At 34.9% G+C, this 18,734-nt stretch overlaps 1 protein-coding gene across 3 annotated transcripts in view; it reads left to right on the top strand.

The window, feature by feature from the left end:
* kcnh1a (potassium voltage-gated channel, subfamily H (eag-related), member 1a) overlaps window positions 1–18,734 on the top strand; it is a 67,112-nt gene that overhangs the window by 30,385 nt on the left and 17,993 nt on the right. For all 3 annotated transcript variants that reach the window (XM_028467873.1, XM_028467871.1, XM_028467874.1), the window contains 3 exons: window positions 4,339–4,496; window positions 8,373–8,644; window positions 16,440–16,639. In XM_028467873.1, coding sequence (XP_028323674.1) covers window positions 4,339–4,496; window positions 8,373–8,644; window positions 16,440–16,639 — 630 coding nt within the window. The remainder of the gene's footprint in view (window positions 1–4,338; window positions 4,497–8,372; window positions 8,645–16,439; window positions 16,640–18,734) is intronic.

The raw sequence follows: 18,734 nt of genomic DNA, 5'->3' as shown, positions 1-18,734 counted from the left end.
TAAGAAAAAGTGCTTAGAACTATGAAATAAACATAATTCTTTCTCCTCCACATTGAAAAAATGGGAGCAGATAAAATTAAACCTTGTAACATCTCTTTAATAGCAAACTATTATTAATTTACGTATTGATTTGTATTTGTTAAATTAAAATATTTAATTATTGCTTTGATTCCAATTTTTTTTTTTTATTAAGAGCATTCCCCTGAGGTAGTGTAACATTTATATAAAATGTAATACATTTGAGCAGAAACTGATCAATGATAGTTCTGTTTGTTATATTTTGTAAGGTTTGAGACACTGTGGTGCAGCGTCTTGTGTTCTGGTGATTTATTAAAGGGAACAGACGCACTGGGTGTAAACCAGTACCCAGAGTCCTGCCCATACTTCACGGAGCTCTTTCCAGAATGGCTCTGCAACAACTCATAGGCTCCAATTTGTTCCAAATTGCTTTTGTGTTAATCCATGGCTGGGCTAAATGAGAGCGGGTAAACAATGGCCTGCGTTAAGCTGAAACATGTTTTGCTGCCTCTGCTGTTCCAGACCTCAACGACTGACATGAATAAGTTTGATAGCAGATTACCCGCAACACTTTTCCAAATAGGGAAAGTATGTCTGAGGTATTCCTGGCTGACGCAGAGGGCTGTGCTTTGTCTAGAGGACGACTGTTAATTTTCAAAATGACAAGCAGAAAACGTGCACCCCTTTATGTCACAATCTTGAATCTAGAATAACTTGTTTTACTGCATGACTTTTTGGTTTCTATTGATTTATTAGTATTATTATTATTATTATTATTATTATTATAGCTTTGTTTTTGTTGGATGTTTTGTTGTCTCTTCTCTTACCTGTGCTTGATATATTTAGTTTTTCTTCATTTTCGTCGTTTCTGTTCTGTTTGCATGGCTCTTCCTCCTCTGCTGTGTTCATGCATGGGGACGTGATGCGAAGGATTGGAACCACCAAGCTGTCACTCAAGTAGGCTGCACTTTGATCAGAATATACACAGTTTTATGTTTGTTGCTTTTATCTGCACTCATAATGTGACCCTTAAGTAGTATTTCAGATGTAGCTTTATTAAGACTTTACCTGTGGAAGCCATTTATTTTTAGTGAGAGGTTAGGCTTATCAGCAGACAGGCCTTCACATCAAGTTCATTTATTTATAACAAATGCGTTTTCTTAAAGGGATCCTCCACTGTTTTTACAAATGTAGCCTAAAACCTTTGAAATGTCGTTATTAGAAGATCAAAACAAAACACAATATTTTGCACAATATTTGTTTAAAAAATGGTACTATGTGTTCAGCCGTCTTGAAATCACATGATTGATGATGTCACAAGTTCCCACTGCCTGTAAACATCTCATTGTTTCCTATTAGGAGTGAAGCATTCACTGAAAATGCCACTTTGTGCTGCTTTTGGTTGCACGAAAAACAGTTGTGACCTGAAAAAAATCTGTGACCGCAGGGGGCGACAGGTCCAACTCTGTGGTTTCGTAATAGACAATGAAGCAGAGAAGAAGAGCTCTCTTAAGGGACCTTTACTCTCCCTTAAACAGTGCACCGCTGACACTCAGATGGCTGAATTTAGCGATCATATTAAAGCCTTAATCCAGGGTTTTTCAACCTTGGGGTCACCTGGAAATATCTAGTAATAAATTAAGAAAAAATACCGATTAAAATTACATTTTTATATGTATTTTTTTTTTTTTTTTTGCACAGTTAAAAAAAAACAATATATAATACATTTTTTGCATGAACATGTACATAACAAAATAATGTCTCCAAGTTCCCCGTTATGTAAAATAATAGCATAAAAGAATAAAAATAGAACAACAATAATAGAATATATACAAAATAATACTAATAATGATATATGAAACTGTAGTAACAATATCACTGAAGAATATATGCAGTGCACAAAGGGGCAGAAAGCTCAAAGAGCTTAAAAATTTATTATTTTTCAAATTAAAACACCACATACTGTTTTTTATACTTTCACTTTCTCACATATAAAAATAGTTCAAATAAAAAGCAGTATGAAAATATCTGAGCTGGCGCATATTGTGTCTTTGTATTTGTAACACGGTGTAACAACTAATTTTATAGAAAGAAAATACATTTGTGGTATGAAAATGGTCGGGAATCTCTGCCTTTAATCATTTCGGTAAATGCACCAGTCAAAGACGTGCATTAGTCCTCAGAAATACGTGTGAACAGTTATTTTTCTTCATGCATATTCATATTCATGAACTAATTTGTAACATTTTCTGTGGAGTAGCTCATTCTCGCCTGAAGGCTATTCACTGTGGAAACCCATTGAAGCTCCTTTAATGCCAACACAACAGGGGTCCCACAGGGGGTGTGACATTTAGTTCCAAGGTATTATGTGTTTCTGTCAGAAATTAACCAGATCTAGAATCTTATCTGATCAATATCAAGTGTTTTAGCTTTTTAAATGTATTTAATTGGCGATACGTTACCCATATTTTCCTGTGGTGCAGCTGATTATTAACATTTGTTTGTGGAGTTTTGCAGGAGAGGCCGTTTTACACACACTGATATCTAAAGTGCACCAGAGGCTGTGGCCTGTAATGTGATTTTGTGAGATGCATAAAGCTGAGGTGTCTGCAGGCAGCATGGATCAGATCAAGTGACAGCGCCGCGCCGCAGTCGTGCTTTGCTTTGCAGACCACAGCACATTAGCTAAATCAATAGCCCTGCCAGCAGCATGCACTCACACTTACACAAAATACCACCAGCAGTGAAGTGCAGCACCAGACTGATGGGATCACAGTTGTCAGTTTGAATTATTAAGTGGGAGCTTCACTGTACGATTAAGCTGAGTAAGACATTAAGCCGCTGGTTATGTAAGCTTGAAGTTTGAACAGTGATATCTAAAATCATGATTCTAAGGGATGGTTTCATTAATATTTTATATATATATTTTTATTATTATTTTTTTTTTTCAGTTTTATCTTGTTTTTGATTTTACTTAATATCAAGCAGTGTTTTTTTTTTCACTGCTAAGTTTTGAGCATTAAAATATTAATTACTAAAAAATTAAATAATTTACATTTGCAGACTTTACCTTGAGTTTGTCAAATAGAAACCATGACCTTTAACTATACCCAGATAGCACGCATACGCATACGTCTCGCCAATGTCGGCTTCAGATCGTGCGTCGGCATTCTACTCCTAATGCGTCATTTTGTGTGTTTTTTTCCCTCAAATCGGTGATGCCACTTATAAAATTGTAGAACTGTAAAATATCACTTCCATGAAGCTGTTTTTGTGCTGGGGCTCTTTTGGCTATATGCTGCTGTAAATACATTTATGATCATGAACTGTCACTCTTTATTTTGTCCACACATAATAAGCCATTTAGTGGTAGTATATTGTTTTTTTTTGTTTTTTTATTGTGATATTGCCATATTCCTATTAGCTTTAAGTAAATACTCAACTACAGAGTAGAGATATTTATACTAATTGAATGATCCGAGCTAAATCAAGGTTAATATAAGCTGTAGAGAGGCTGTGCTGAGCATCTTTAATCCATCGTCCAAACGCTGATGTCTCCGCGACGTCTGCCCAACGCTGTCCATAATGCGCCTCGCCAATGTAACTTCATTCATCGTGCCGATGTTGGCGAGATGTGTGTGTGCTATCAGGGTAGTAAAGAATGTAAGCTTTATTACAAAACGATCATAATAATGACATAAAATAAAAACCAGGTGTGCTGTTGCATGTTTTTGTAAAATGGTGCAAAAAAGTCCATTAAAAAATGCTAAATACTTAGATTTAAATGTGAATAGTAAGACTAGGATCAATAAAATACATTACTTATCTAATCATGTATGTATTTAGCAGAAAAAAAGTGGGTTTAGGGGTGTAATTACATTTATAGAAAGGAGCTCAAACACACAGTACACAGTAAAGCATATCCACAGGGTGGATCAGGGTGTCAGTCCTGACTTTTGACCAAAATAAATAATGTCAGCTTAATTACAAAATGAAAAAATAATGACTGGTGGTCATGATTTAATGATTGTTTGCTGTATTCTATCAACTACACATGGTTTGACGTGTATGGCATGTTTATGTGTAAAACAATGCAAAAACGTGTGCAAATCTAAGTAAATGCAAGTGGAAAATACAACTTTTAAACCAACAGGTAGACATCAATGACAATGAAAATGTTATTTTTTTCACAAATTGAGTAAAAATAATAACAAAATCCCAACAAATATATGTAAATTTGATTTAAATCTTAATATATGGATATGTTTATGTTTCATACGTGCATTGCTGAGTATATGTCCTGGTTTGTGTCTCTCTTAGGGGATCAGCAGCCTGTTCAGCTCTCTCAAAGTGGTCCGTCTTCTCCGTCTGGGCCGGGTCGCTCGTAAACTGGATCACTACATCGAGTACGGGGCGGCCGTCCTGGTGCTGCTGGTCTGTGTGTTCGGGCTGGCGGCCCATTGGCTAGCATGCATCTGGTATGTCGCTGTCACATTTGTACAAATATTAAGCTGTCATGGTGTTTTATACATACAGTATGTGAGGCTTAGGTAATAGGCTGCTTATTAAGCATCACATAATAGCTCTACTGTTACTGCAAAGAACAATTATTAAACCTATTACAGTAATAATGAGTTATTTATTGGCATCATTGTTTTCTCCCCTAATGTGTTTTTACAATTTAAGAACACAAAGAACATGTTTCAAAAGAATTGTTGTACAAATTTGCAAATCTTAAGTGGGGGTTCTCAACCTTGGCGTTGGGAGACACTGGGAGAGGGTCGCCAGATGCCTTTAAGAAACTTGAGAATATTTTTTTTTGACAATTTGACAAAATTTTTACCATTTTTCAGTAACTACACCAAACTTTCCTTAGTTTAACCTTTTTTCATAACTTTTTCTTGCCATATTTTTGCTCCTTTAATACATTTTTACCACATTACTCCCATTTTTGCCACTTCTCCATCAAATTTCAATGCCTTTTCAGCACATTTTTTCAACTTTCAAGACATTTTCGGCACTTATAAACTCTTTCCACCACTTTTCCAACCTAATGTCGCATATTTTGACCCTTTATTTTCACTTTTAACCTCTTTTCACCGTATTTCATGCTTATTTTTGCCAATTTAACCACATGCACGATTTTTCATGCCCATTATTTGCCGGTTTAAACTAATTGTTCCTACTTTCTTTTGCCACTTTTCAGCCAATATTGAAATCTTTTTTTGTATATTTTGATAGAGTAGGTGAAGCTGTATTTATGAACCTGTGTTTTTTTTTTTTTTTTACATCACAAGAATAGCCTGGTAAGAGTAAGAACACATGGCCCTGGGTGTAAAAACGATGACTCCTGCATTCAATTAATTTCTGTTCTGTTCAGTTTCTAAACCCTTCAGATATCAACACTTTAACGCACAGTATTTATAAAATGTAACATATTATAGAGAAAAGTCTGAGAGGATTTGGACTATTTTGCTGAGTAAAGTCTTAAACCAAAGCTTTTGCTGCTGTTTATTGGTCCAGACAGTTTAAATCATCCATGGACGGATGAAGCTGGTATTGCTCCAAATCCAGACTTTGACACAAGTAAAAATAGCTCCATGTATTGTTTCCCTAACTGTGGTTCCTGCGGTTTCCATAGCTACATGTGCCGTGCTACGTTGTTGAGTTGAGAAAACTTAAACCATCATCAACTCGGATGACAGCAGACGCAGCCTCCTTTTCTCCTTTCATTTTTTCTCTTTCCCCTCAAACATAGACATTGAATGGAGGTCGACACAGCACCACAGTAGCAATATGAAAATCTAAATCCTACCGCTATTCAAATGAGAAACTGTTGGGTTTTATTTCCTCAGGGCTCAATAAGAATTATTCAAATCACACCAGCTGATGGGGAGAAAAAGATTGCTTACCTTTGAGGAGACCTGCATCATGTAATGTGGGCCAGGCAGGAAAGTGAAAACAGCAAAGAATGATGGAAAACAACATTGTGAGGAAATGGTTGTTTGTTTGTTTTGTATAATCAGATTTATCCAATTACCTTAGCTTATTTTTAAGGTTTTTACCAAATCAGGTCAGTTTTCTTCATAATAAAATAGCAAAAACCCAGATGTTAAAGAAGGTAGGGACGGTAAACAAAGGATGAATACTGGTAAAGTGAGATTGATCTGTTGTTCATACAAGAGATCATTTGGAAGGAAAGGATAAACCGGAAATGAAATGAAGTTGGAATCACTGAGAAGGAAAAGTATGAAATGGAACGAGTGATGTGGAATGATGTCGGTGCCAATTCCCCTAAAAATGCACGTCAATCAGAAGAGAAAGAGGATTTTTGTAGGAAGTTGGAGGCTAGAAAGTGTCTCTGAGATAAGAAAGGAATAAAGCAGAGAATAAAGGTGTTGGGTAGACAGCACAGGAATGTGGAGGGAATATTTTTATTTATTTTGGATTGAAAATCTAAATTATTTAAACCAGGGCGACAAAAGGAAGTGAAGAAAAATGCACAAAGGACGACTCGATCAAAACTATCGGGACGACATAGAAAGCTGCTTTACGAGCTAATATTTTCACTGGTTTTTGCAAGATTATGTCAAAAGTACTTAACAGAATTGGAGATAAATTTAACCAAAGACAGACCTTAGACCATGGAAGACTCCATAACATTTTGGTGAGGATCCAGATCAATATATTGATTCTGGGTCAGTTTGAAATACAAAAAAAATCCCTATCTTTCATCAGATTTCAAAACTTATATATCTCGGTTCATGAATGATCGATCTTTATGAAATTTGACTGTTGTGTTGGGTTGGTTCGTCAATAACTCCACCAAGTTTAATCCAAACCTGGATCTGGATTGCGTATTTCATCGCGATTTTTCAAAATAAATGAGGGTGCCCGTTAAGGCTGAACGATTAATTACATTTGCGTTATTATCGCAATATCATAAAATGCAATTTTTTAATCGTAAAGGTTGCCATTTTTAAATTAAATTTTTATTTATTTTTTTCTGTGCCTGCACATGCTGTCAAAGGTCATTGGGAGTTTGATTTACCTCAAAAACATCCAATTGTTTAAAGCAGATGTTAGTTCTTACTTTTCCTACACTTTAGTGAGTGTGATGTTACTGACGGGATATTAGCAAGCTTTAGTTTTTATATATGTTTATTTTATTTATTTATAGACTGTCCTGTTAAGTTCAGAGAGTGTTTAAGACGTGCTGTCCACATGTTGACATTAGTTGAAGTTAGTTCGATATGTTGAAGAGGTAAAGTCACAGATTTCTTTGTTTTATTGTTGTAGTCTGTGCTTTAAAATGTATATTTTAAATGTATTTAGTTTAAATAAATCTGAAATTGTTTATAATGAAACAGATTGATTTATTGCTTGCGTTCATTGAAAAATACATGACAAGAGGCCGTTGAACAAATAATTGTGTTTTAAATCGCAATATTTAGGAAAAAAATCGCATTAGATTATTTTCCGAAATTGTTCAGCCCCAGTGCCCGTAAATTTGGACCTACTGCATGGTCAATAATGGGGATAGAAATTTCTTCCAAGCCTTTAAAGTGTGATTGATCATGGTACCATTGATCAGATCAGGATCACTGATCACTGCCAAAATCTGGCAAAGAGGAGATTTGTGTTCTCTCAGTGATCTTGTTACTCAGTCCTTCAGTGACTTTTATCCTAAGTTAGTCAGATCTGGAATCTTCAACCTTCCTTAATAAAATCTGTCAGACTTTCAACATCATAATGTGTCAAACTCGAGGCCCGGGGGCCAAATCCGACCCTTTAGAGCAACAAAAACAGTAAAAATGATAGAGAAATCATGAATTATTGTGTAAATTACCAAATAATTCAGTTGTAGATATTTCATTTTCACAAATTCAATGAAACCCCACAATATTTTTAGGGACTTGAAGTTTTCCCATGCTTATACCTCATGAATGCAGTCATTTTTGATTTTTTTAAATTATAAAAAGACATCGAATCGTGCAATTTCTCAGGAATAATTCTACAAAATTCCACAAAAATTGGTGACAAAAGGAAGATTTTTTAAAGTGAAGATCATGCAGGGACTGCTTTTAAAACTAGCGCTCAGTAATGTTAAAATTTCTCTTAAAATCCTTTTAAAATCATAAATTCTGTGGCCCACTTGAGATCAGCCTGGTTAGTATTTGGCCCCTGAACTAAAATGAGTGTGACACCCCTGCCATAAATCCTTATGTTTTCTTTCTGACTAGAATGTTTTTGTAAACCTTTTCCTCCTGTAGTTTTATTTAATAAATCTGCCATGTTAAATATTAAAGGGTTAATCGAAGCACCTGACCCATGACTGACTGTTTCCTCCTCAGGTACAGCATTGGAGATTACGAGGTTATCGATGAGGAAACCAACATAGTACGTGAGGACAGCTGGCTCTACATCCTAGCTGAGACGGTGGGCACGCCGTACCGCTTCAACGCCAGCGGCTCAGGGAAGTGGGAAGGCGGACCCAACAAGGACTCGGTCTACATCACGTCTCTGTACTTCACCATGACCAGCCTGACCAGCATAGGCTTCGGCAACATCGCGCCAACAACGGACGGGGAGAAAATCTTTGCCGTGGCCATGATGATGATTGGATGTGAGTGAGATGGGTTTTTATCTTCCCTCCTAACGTGGCAGCTGCGCTCGGCTATTCTCTTTAAAGCCACAATCCACTGAGGCTGGTGAAAGGTGAATTATGAATGGAGGTATTGAGTTTCAGAAAATAGAACTTTACTCATACTTAGCGGAGCTGAAATTTCTCTTGAAACCTAAAATCACCCTTCAGTTGACTTTATTTTAAAATCCCGTTTCACCATTTTAAAAAAAGACACTGGGTTTAATTACTTCAAGTATTTTCTTTTAATTGAAAAAGTGAGAAAAAAATTTGTAATCACGGCCCGGGAGAGAGATTTTTTAAAAGTCGCCCTCAATAAATAATCCAATTTTGATTTTATACCAATTAATCGGCAGTCTTAATATTAATCTGCAGAATGGACTTTTATGAAGGAAATTTAAAAAAACCAAGAAATTATAAAATTAGATGAGAGGATGCAATAACACTAACAAAAATGCCATTTGACATCCAACGGTGTTTTTGACTGCAGGTTGTGACCTGAATAATACTAAAAAGAAAAAAAATGTTTTATTGATTTTTAAAGTAAACCTAAAATGTTCACCGGATAAAGTCGAGAGAACCAGAATTTAAAAAAAAATCTTGTTTTTACCAGGGAAAATGCTCGCAACACTTTTGGGTTGAGACCAACTAGTTGAGAACCCTCGTTCTAGTTTTTAAGTGATAAGAGTTTGTATAAAAAGTAGGGCTGTGACTTTATCACATTAATTGCAATTAATTAATTACAGAAGAATAACGTACAAAAAAAATCGCTTTAGCAGCACATTTCATGTGTTTCCAATATACCATTTATACACATTTAAATTGGAAAAACGTTGCTTTTTCTATTGTAACGCGATTAATTTAGATTCCTTTTTTGTTTATGTTGTACAAATATCAATATAGGATCGGTGCACCCTTTATACTGTATAGTCCGTAGGGCTACCAGTTAGAAAAGCACTTCTATATCAAACACTTAATTTCCCTCAATTCATGCAATTGTTTCATTTTGATGACATTTTATTGAAAATTCTCTTTGCATTTTTTAAAATATATCTTATATATATGTATATCATACTATATATACATAACATACCACTGACCATACACCAGATCTGCAATACTTCAAAACATTTGTCACAATGTTTCTGTGAAAATAAATGTTTAAAGGTGGTTAATTTAATACTAAAACTTTATCAGCAGTATTAAACTTTACTAAATAATAACTACATTTATATGTATTTATCTCTGTGAGTTTGAATCCTGGAAAGTAAATCAGATTATAGATGGTGCTCATTGGTGACTAGAGCTCCTGAGGGGCCCCTCACATGGTCCATGCGGGCTATCTGGGGTCTGCGGGCACCGTGTTGGTGACCCCTCATTTAGATTAATTAATTAGTTAAAAAGTCTCCAATTAATTTGAATAATTTGTTTTAATCGAGTCCCACCACTAATATATATGTATATATCAAGTAGATTCCATGATTTACAAATTAAGACTTTTAAAGCAACAAACTAAATAAAATATGAAATCAGAGTCTCAGATGAACTCGTTGGCCTCTCTCAGGTCTTGGGATGGAGCAGCTATAAAAAAAAAAAAGGCTGCTGTGATAAAACCAGAGTCAGTGGGGGATCTGTGTTAAATTGATCTGACGGGGTGGGTTAATGCTCCCCACGTTCACATAATGACACAGCACTGCAGTCAGCAACTAGGGGGTTAATACATGCACGCTGGAAAAATACTTCCCTCCTCCTTACATTAGATGTAGATTAGTTGTTTTGTTGTGTAAAAATGATGATAATAAAGAAAGAATGAAAGAAAAATGAAACCCATTAGTTGACAAGAATTAGAGACGTTCACAGCTAATGTAGATCTGTAGTGAATGATTAATATCCTTAGGCTTCACAGAAACACAATCTATGTGGCTTCTTCCTTTGTGTGACAGTCTGCATTATTTTTTTTCTTTCTAAATACGCTCCCAGAAAACTTAATAATTCAGCACAATATCACAGAGCAGACTGAAGTAAAGGGGCTAATGGTGAAGGGAGTGACAGGCTGCACTGTAACATGTCGGTTTAATAACGCAGCTGACAGGGCTGTTGAAGTGGGAGGGGGAAAAAAAACAACCTTTGAAATTATTTTTAATGCATGTCACTTTCTAAACAACTCTGCTATATTTATCAGCCAATCGTATTCCACATTGTCTCAAACAGTGTCCAGCATTTCCTGAAGTACTGGAGCTTTTATAGCAGGTTACTACTGGTAACACAGGGAGAGGGACAAAAGGCTGATCAGAGAATAAACATACATCCTTAAAAGGTCTTAAAAGGCATTAAATTCATGAATCTAAAAACAAGGCCTTAATTGTCATTAAAATGTCTTAAATCAAAAGTCTTACATTTTAACACAGAGGTATGATAATTATTACTGTAACGTTGCGCAATCACGACAGGGGAACCTACTACAAAACAATGACGTGGTTGCAGCGGGACTTTCAACAACATGGAGAAATGTCAATTCAACAAAATTTGCCTGTCCAACGAAGAGTTTTCTTAATGGTTTTTATTTTTTGTTGTTTTATAGATTTCTGGCTATTTTTGTAGTCATTTTATGTGTTTTTAGAGTGATTTTGATTATTTTAGTCTGTTTTATTTGTGTATTTTACTGTCATTTGGTGTATTTTCTTTGGGGACCACCAGTGGAAAAACATTACCCTAACCCTATATAAATAATGTTTTTTTCCCCCAACAATGGTGTTTACTCTGAAGTTGGTCTTAAATGTATTTTCAAATGGCAATAAAGAGTCTTTAAAAGTCTTAAATTTAATTTGACTGAAGCTGTAGGAACCCTGTATACAGGGATCAATGGTTCAACGATAGGGTAAAAAAAGATAAATGAAAGTCAGCAAAATGATGGTCCATTTTTCTATGAATCTGTGATAACCACATTTATTTATTTATCTGAAAAATATCCCTTGTTATCCAGGAAGTTTAGTATTATTATTTGGGCCCTGGTATATAGTCATCTTAAAGAAGTAAATCATTGTTTTAATCTGAAATTAAATTGGGTAAAAGTAACTAAAACTGACAGAAAAAGTGGTAAGAAGGGTTCAAAGTGTCAATATTGGCTTAAAAGTGACAGAAATTGGTTTAATGTCATTTAAAAAGTAGGAAAATTTTGTTTAAACTGGCAAAGAATTAGCATGAAATATGGTGAAGAGAGGTTAAAAGTGAAAATAAAGGGTCAACATATGTGACATTAGGTTGGAAAAGTGGTGGAAAAAGTTTATAAGTGCTGAAAATGGCTTGAAAGTGGAAAAATGTGCAGAAAAAGCATTAGAATTTGAAAGAGAAGTGGCAGAATTGGGAGTAATGTAGTAAAAATGCATTAAAAGGAGAAAAACGTGGCTAGAAAAAGTGATTAAACTAGGTTAAAATATGGCAAGTTTGGTGTAGTTGCAGAAAAAGGGTAAAAACAAAATTGGGCTCAAATTGTTCAGAAAATATTCTTATTTTCTTGAAGGCATCTGGTGAACCCATGCTCTAAATATGATATGAAAAAAAATATACACATACTTGTCAAAACTATATAAAAGGTTTCTTTGTGGTTCATGCTGAGGCTTTGAACATTTATTTTGCAGTAAATCAGTTTTTTGGACTCTTTTGGACCCTTCCATTTCCTAACAACGTATCTTTATTCACAGAGTTTTTACTTTTTCGAGCCCGTATTAAAAATTAGAATTAAAAAGTGTAATTCCTTACCCAACAACACGGAGCCCTTTGGTTGTGGATGCTATCCAGTGAAGTCTGCCGCTATTCTCTATGAAATATAAATGCCCTGATACTGTCCTATTTTTACCAGCAGCAGCACTGGATCGTTGCTGGCAGTAGAAGATCACAGAGTGACGAGGGATTGGGGGGGGGGGGGAGAGGAAGAGGAAGGCAGAGTGAAGAGGAGGAAAGCAAAGGAAGGGGGTAGTAGTGGCTTAATACATATGTCCTGTTTCCATAGTAACCAGTACTAGCCTAGGGCTTGGATATCTGACAACTGCCTTTAACTACCTTCAAACAAGCCAGCTGTTAGATGGCGAGCAGCACGCGTCGATGTTTGTGTACATCAGCAAGAACAGAGAGGACGAGATGGCGCTGGGCTCAGCGGGGACCGATTGAGTTTCCTTTATCACAGCGTATTTAGAGCGCTGCACGTTGCCATCTGTACTCAGGCTGGAGATAACACGCGTCCTCAAAACTTTGGCAACTTCAAAAACAGATCGTGAGGGAATCATTTTTTTCACCTAATGGGCTTTTAAAAGTCTATTTTGGTTTGTATTCATGCACTTGCAAAAAGAACAAACATACAGCCCCATACTTAGCATTACAGTTTTTATGATGCTAAGTAGGGCTGGGAGATATATCGAGATTCAAGATACATCATATTTTCTGTTTGGCAGGGTTCCTTAAAAAAGTCTTAAAAGGCATTAAATTGTCATTAATTAGTCTCACATTTCAAACAAAATGGTAACTTTTGTTTTTTAAAAAAATGTATAATTTACCGTATCGCGACTGCTGAACCAACTACAAAAACAAGTCAATATCACCTGCAGCACTATATAAATGTTTATTTATTTATATTTATTGATATTTATATTTTTATTTTTATCTTCAGAAAAAAAATTACAGATAAAAGTAAAAAAAAGAAATAATTTATCCTTTATCCTGATCCTCAATCTAACCTTTATTTATCCTTTATACTTGTCCATTGTACCATTATTCTTGTCATCTTTTGTGTTTTTGAAGTGATTTTGATTATTTTAGTCTGTTTTTTTTGTGTTTTTTACTATCATTTTGTGTATTTTTGTGTTGCTCTTAAATTTGATTTCAAATGACAAGAAAATTAATTAATTAGACTAAAGCTGTAAGAACCCTGTTTTGGGGATATAGAAAATTACAATATCGCCTATATCGATATACGGATTTTTTTTATTGCTTATTTTGTATCAAAATATTCGATTTAGGAGTCGCTGCTTTTGCAACTTCTCGGAAAAGCATGGAAAACACATTTAAATTGATTTCTGAATGTGTCCTAACCGTATCTTTCCCTATACAAGCCACACTACAGAACTCACTCACACGTGCTGTCCCTTATAGGAGAAAAAATCACAAGTGACACACATTCTGTGTCTGTTTGTCAATAAATGTCTGTGTGTCATCAGAATTGTCTTCTGGGAAGACTTTATTTTAATTAAATTGATCGAGATTTATATCATGTATCGCGATTTTGAGAAAAAATAATGAGATATGAGTTTTGGTTCATATAGGCTAAGCTGTAAATAAGAATCTTACATCCATGCAAGGCTGGATATCGTGACTTCACAGCTGAGCCATGAGGGACAAAAGGGGAAAAGTTGCTGTGTTTTTTTGTGCTTTTTAATTGGCAATATTCCCCCCCGTGCTGTTTTTTTTTTTTTTTTAGAACTTTTTTTATTGTTAAGTAAACAACCCATACACATGCAGTTGGTGCACAGGTTAATGTCGATGTCTGAGAATAATTGAAATGTGTGGCGGGCATGTTTTCTCTTCGTTCCTTCTAGCTGTTTTTAGTCGTTTATAGACCTTATTGATTTCAAACAATTGAATGTTTTATCATGAGTTGCCTTGAGTATGAAATGCGCTATACAAATAAATTTGCCTTGCCTTGCCTTACCTTACCTTGGTCTAATTAGGACCAGAGAAAAGTGTGTTCACACACACACGCGCATACGCATATCGGCGTCTGATGGCTTTGATCCACTCTCACAAGCTGTTGCACTAGTTCAACCACACTCAGCCACCTCCAGGATGCTCTGCTCTCATCTTTCTTTTCTTTTCATTTCTTTTCATCAGAAGAAAAGCAAAAAGTGAGAAAATGGCTTGGTTTGCAGGACGTGGCTGCATCACAACATTGGGTAGTTACTATTATTTAGAGCAGAAAATGGGCTTCTGGAGGCCCCTGAACAAAAAGTACAGAATCCCTCTATAAAAACACCAAAAAAAATACAGAAAATGACAACGAAAATACACAAAACGACAACAAATATACACAAAATGAGAACAAAAATATACAAAATAACGAATCAAGTAAAACGACAACAAAACCACACTAAATGACAACTAAAATGCACAAAATAACATCAAATATACACAAAATTACAACAAAAACACACAATGACAACAAATATACACTAAATGAGAAAAAGGTATCCAAAATAACAAATTACGCAGAACAGTAACAAAACAACAGAAAATGACAACCACAAATATACACAAAATGAGAAAAATATATATACATAAAATGACAAATAGCGCAAAACAACAACAAATATGCAGAAAATGAGAACAAAAATATTCAAAATAACGAATCAAGCAAAAAAAACAAAACCACACTAAATGACAACTAAAATACACAAAATGACATCAAATATACACAAAATTACAACAAAAACACGCAATGACAACAAAAACACACATAATGACAACAAAAATGAGAAAAAGGTATCCAAAATAACAAATTACGCAAAACAGTAACAAAACAACGGAAAATGACAACAAAAATACACAAAACAACCACAAATATACACAAAATGAGAAAAATATATATACATAAAATGACAAATAGCGCAAAACAGCAACAAAAATACACAATATGAGAATAAGAATACACAAAACAGCAAATAAACACAAAATGAGAACAAGAATATACAAAAAAACTAATTACACAAAACGGCAAAAAAACTACACCAAATTACAGCAAGAATACACAAAATGACTACTAAAATACATAAATACAACAAATATGCACATAATGACAACAAAATATACAAAATAACAGAATACGTACAACGGCAACAAAGCTACACAAAAAAGACACAAAACGACAAGTATACACAAAATGAGAACAAAAATATACAAAATGACAAAACCACACAAAATGACAACATAAATGCACAAAAGAAAAGTACTCTAAAAATACTTAGAACAAATATACATAAAACGAGAACAAAAATACACAAAATGGATAAAAAAGACAACAATCACACAAAATGAGAAACAATTTGCAAAACAACAAAGAAATACACACAGTGACCTAAAAAATACACAAAACTACAAAAAACACACAAAACGCTTTGTTTTTTCCTATTGTTTTTTATTTTTATTAATGCTCAGATTGATCAACATGAATGTTGATTATATGGCCCTGAGATTAAACAATCACATTTGTGTGGCCCCCGCTGTGTAACAAGTGGCCCATTTCTGCTTTAGAGGGATCGATAGGTCGTAAACGTTTATTTCCCAAGTGATCGACCAGGAAGTCATCGTGCAGAGTGTAAGAAAGCAAAATCAGAGGAAGCCTTCTGTTCTCATTTAAGAAACTATTTTAATGTCATTATAATCATCCACTTGCAGATGTTATTTTCATTTTAAATTCTTCCAAACCCTCCCAGTGGAATTTATATCTATATGCTACAGCTGGGATTTTAGCTTTTCACGACTCTTTATTGGTTTTAATCTCCTTGATGTGTAATGTTTTAAACCCATTTGAGAATCCTAAAGGGCTTATAGCTTCAATTGATTTTTTTTCATTTAAAACTGTGTAAATCTCTACCTAAATAGTCATAAAGACGAGTTCAAAACCAAAATTAAACATTCTAACAAAACTTTGTGATTTATTTAAGTAAATTAGTAAATTTCATGGTGCTTTAGATTGTATTCAAGCATGAATTGTTTTCCATCTCCTCTCCAGCCCTTCTTTACGCCACCATCTTTGGTAACGTGACCACCATCTTCCAGCAGATGTACGCCAACACCAACCGTTACCACGAGATGCTCAACAGTGTCCGTGACTTCCTCAAACTCTACCAGGTCCCCAAGGGACTGAGTGAAAGAGTGATGGACTACATCGCCTCCACCTGGTCCATGTCACGAGGAATAGACACGGAAAAGGTACGAAGAAGAAATTCTTCTTTGTTTATTGGGATCCCTATTAGCTTCCACCATAGTGGTTGCTATTCTTCCTGTGGTTCCTAATTAAATGCAGCAAAAATATTTACAATAAATATGCAACAGCAAAAACAGAATATACTACTATTCACATAAGTATTTAGTCACCCACCAATTGTGCAAGTTCTCCCACTTAAAAAGATGAGAAAGGCCTGTAATTTTCATCATAGGTATACCAAAAAATCACAGATCAGTCATCCTGGTCCCTTTGCAGAGAAACAGCCCCAAAGCATGATGTTACCACCCCCATGCTTTACAGTAGGAATGGTGTTGTTTCTCCTCCAAACACGAGTTGAGTGTTTACCAAAAAGTTCTATTTTGGTTTCATCTCACCATATGACATTCACCCAATCCTCTTCTGGATCATCCAAATGCTCTCTAGCAAACTTCAGATGGGTCCAGACATGTACTGGTTTAAACAAGGGGACACGTATGGCACTGCAGGATTTGAGTCCCTGGCATGTGTTACTGATAACGAGTTAAAACAGCTACCATTAATATAGGTAACAAGTGGAGGACAGAGGAGCCTCTTAGAGAAGTTACAGGTCTGTGAGAACCAGAAATCTTGCTTGTTTGTAAGTGAACAAATACTTATTTTACCAAGGGATTTACTAATAAATTCATTAAAAATCCTACAATGTGATTTTCTGGATTTTTTTTCTCATTTTTTTACTCATTGTTAATTTTATACATATGATGAAAATTACTGGCCTTTCTCATCTTTTTAAGTGGGAGTACTTGCACAATTGGTTGCTGACTAAATACTTTTTTGCCCCACTGTACAAATACATATACAATGATAAAAACGGTAATAGAACAATACATGTCTCGATCTCATGTACAACAGATTTTTTAGGTTTTTTTTTTTTTTAAATACATGCAAATTTGTTGAGTTCTTCAGTTTTTTAGGTAGTTTATTCCATATTTGAGATGATCTAAATAAGAAAGACTTTTGTACTGGTCAATAGGTTGTATTGCATTTTGTCTTGGAGCATAGGCCAAGACAAGGTACAATGCATTTTTTTGAACACTAGTAAAGTAAGGACACTTTAATACTAGTTGGGCCAATGGTTGATGGAGATAATCTCCAAAGTATTTTTAGTTCTGTTATTCCAAATGTTAATGTTGCATCTTTTATATCAAAGTACCAAACTTTTTATCTAAACTGAAGTGCACATTTGTTACTATATAACACATTTTGAGTTTTATTTTGGCACATTTACAGGTTTCATGTCCATGTTTTTCATTTTTTTAAAGCCATATTGAAGAACATCACCCACTGTACAAATCAAATTGTGGAAACTGTTTATATAAAGCAGGATGATTGGTTGGTTGCACTGCTTTATTGAAAGCTCAATCAATTCAAGCATTGTGGTCGGGTGGTTGGTTTATTATGACCAAAATAACTTTGAAAGACATAATTATGATTTGTATTGCGCCTGGAGGAAGAATAAAGCAGGTTGTGACAGACTAAATATTGTTACCTGCGTGTTTATGGATTGGGAAAAGAAAACAGTCCAATAATTTTCCCCTGAAGACGACATCAAGCTAGTCATCTAATCACAGCGACACACATAAGGAAGAACATATATCATATTTCTTGAAAAAATAAGTATGTATCCTTACATTTTGATTAAAAACAGAAAGCAGAACAACATATTTATCTTCTCCAGTTCACCCATTCCTAGCATCTGAAACATGTGATAGCCTGGAGACCTGATTTGGTTCTCCAGATGATTACAAGCATCCATATAATCACTTAACAGTACAAATATACGTGCATATGATCCATATCAGTCCAATTTAAACTGTTACTCAACTGCTTGTTATTCATGGAAAGGGAGAGGAGAACAAAAATAAGGAATTGCCAAACAAATTGCACCCAGAATTACAGATAAGTAATCATCTGCTCCAAAATCCTTAAGGAAGGAAAGCACAGACTGCAAGAGAGAGATTTTCAATGGTTAAAACATGAAAAAAATACATGTTTAAATGAATAGAAAGTGAAAAGAGATAGAGAACTACTCAGTGCATCAGA

The sequence above is a fragment of the Gouania willdenowi genome, chromosome 15, assembly GCF_900634775.1.
Source record: "Gouania willdenowi chromosome 15, fGouWil2.1, whole genome shotgun sequence".
Lineage (NCBI taxonomy): Eukaryota > Metazoa > Chordata > Actinopteri > Blenniiformes > Gobiesocidae > Gouania > Gouania willdenowi.
Note: the sequence above shows the minus strand (reverse complement) of the source record. Positions and strands in the feature narration are given on the sequence as shown.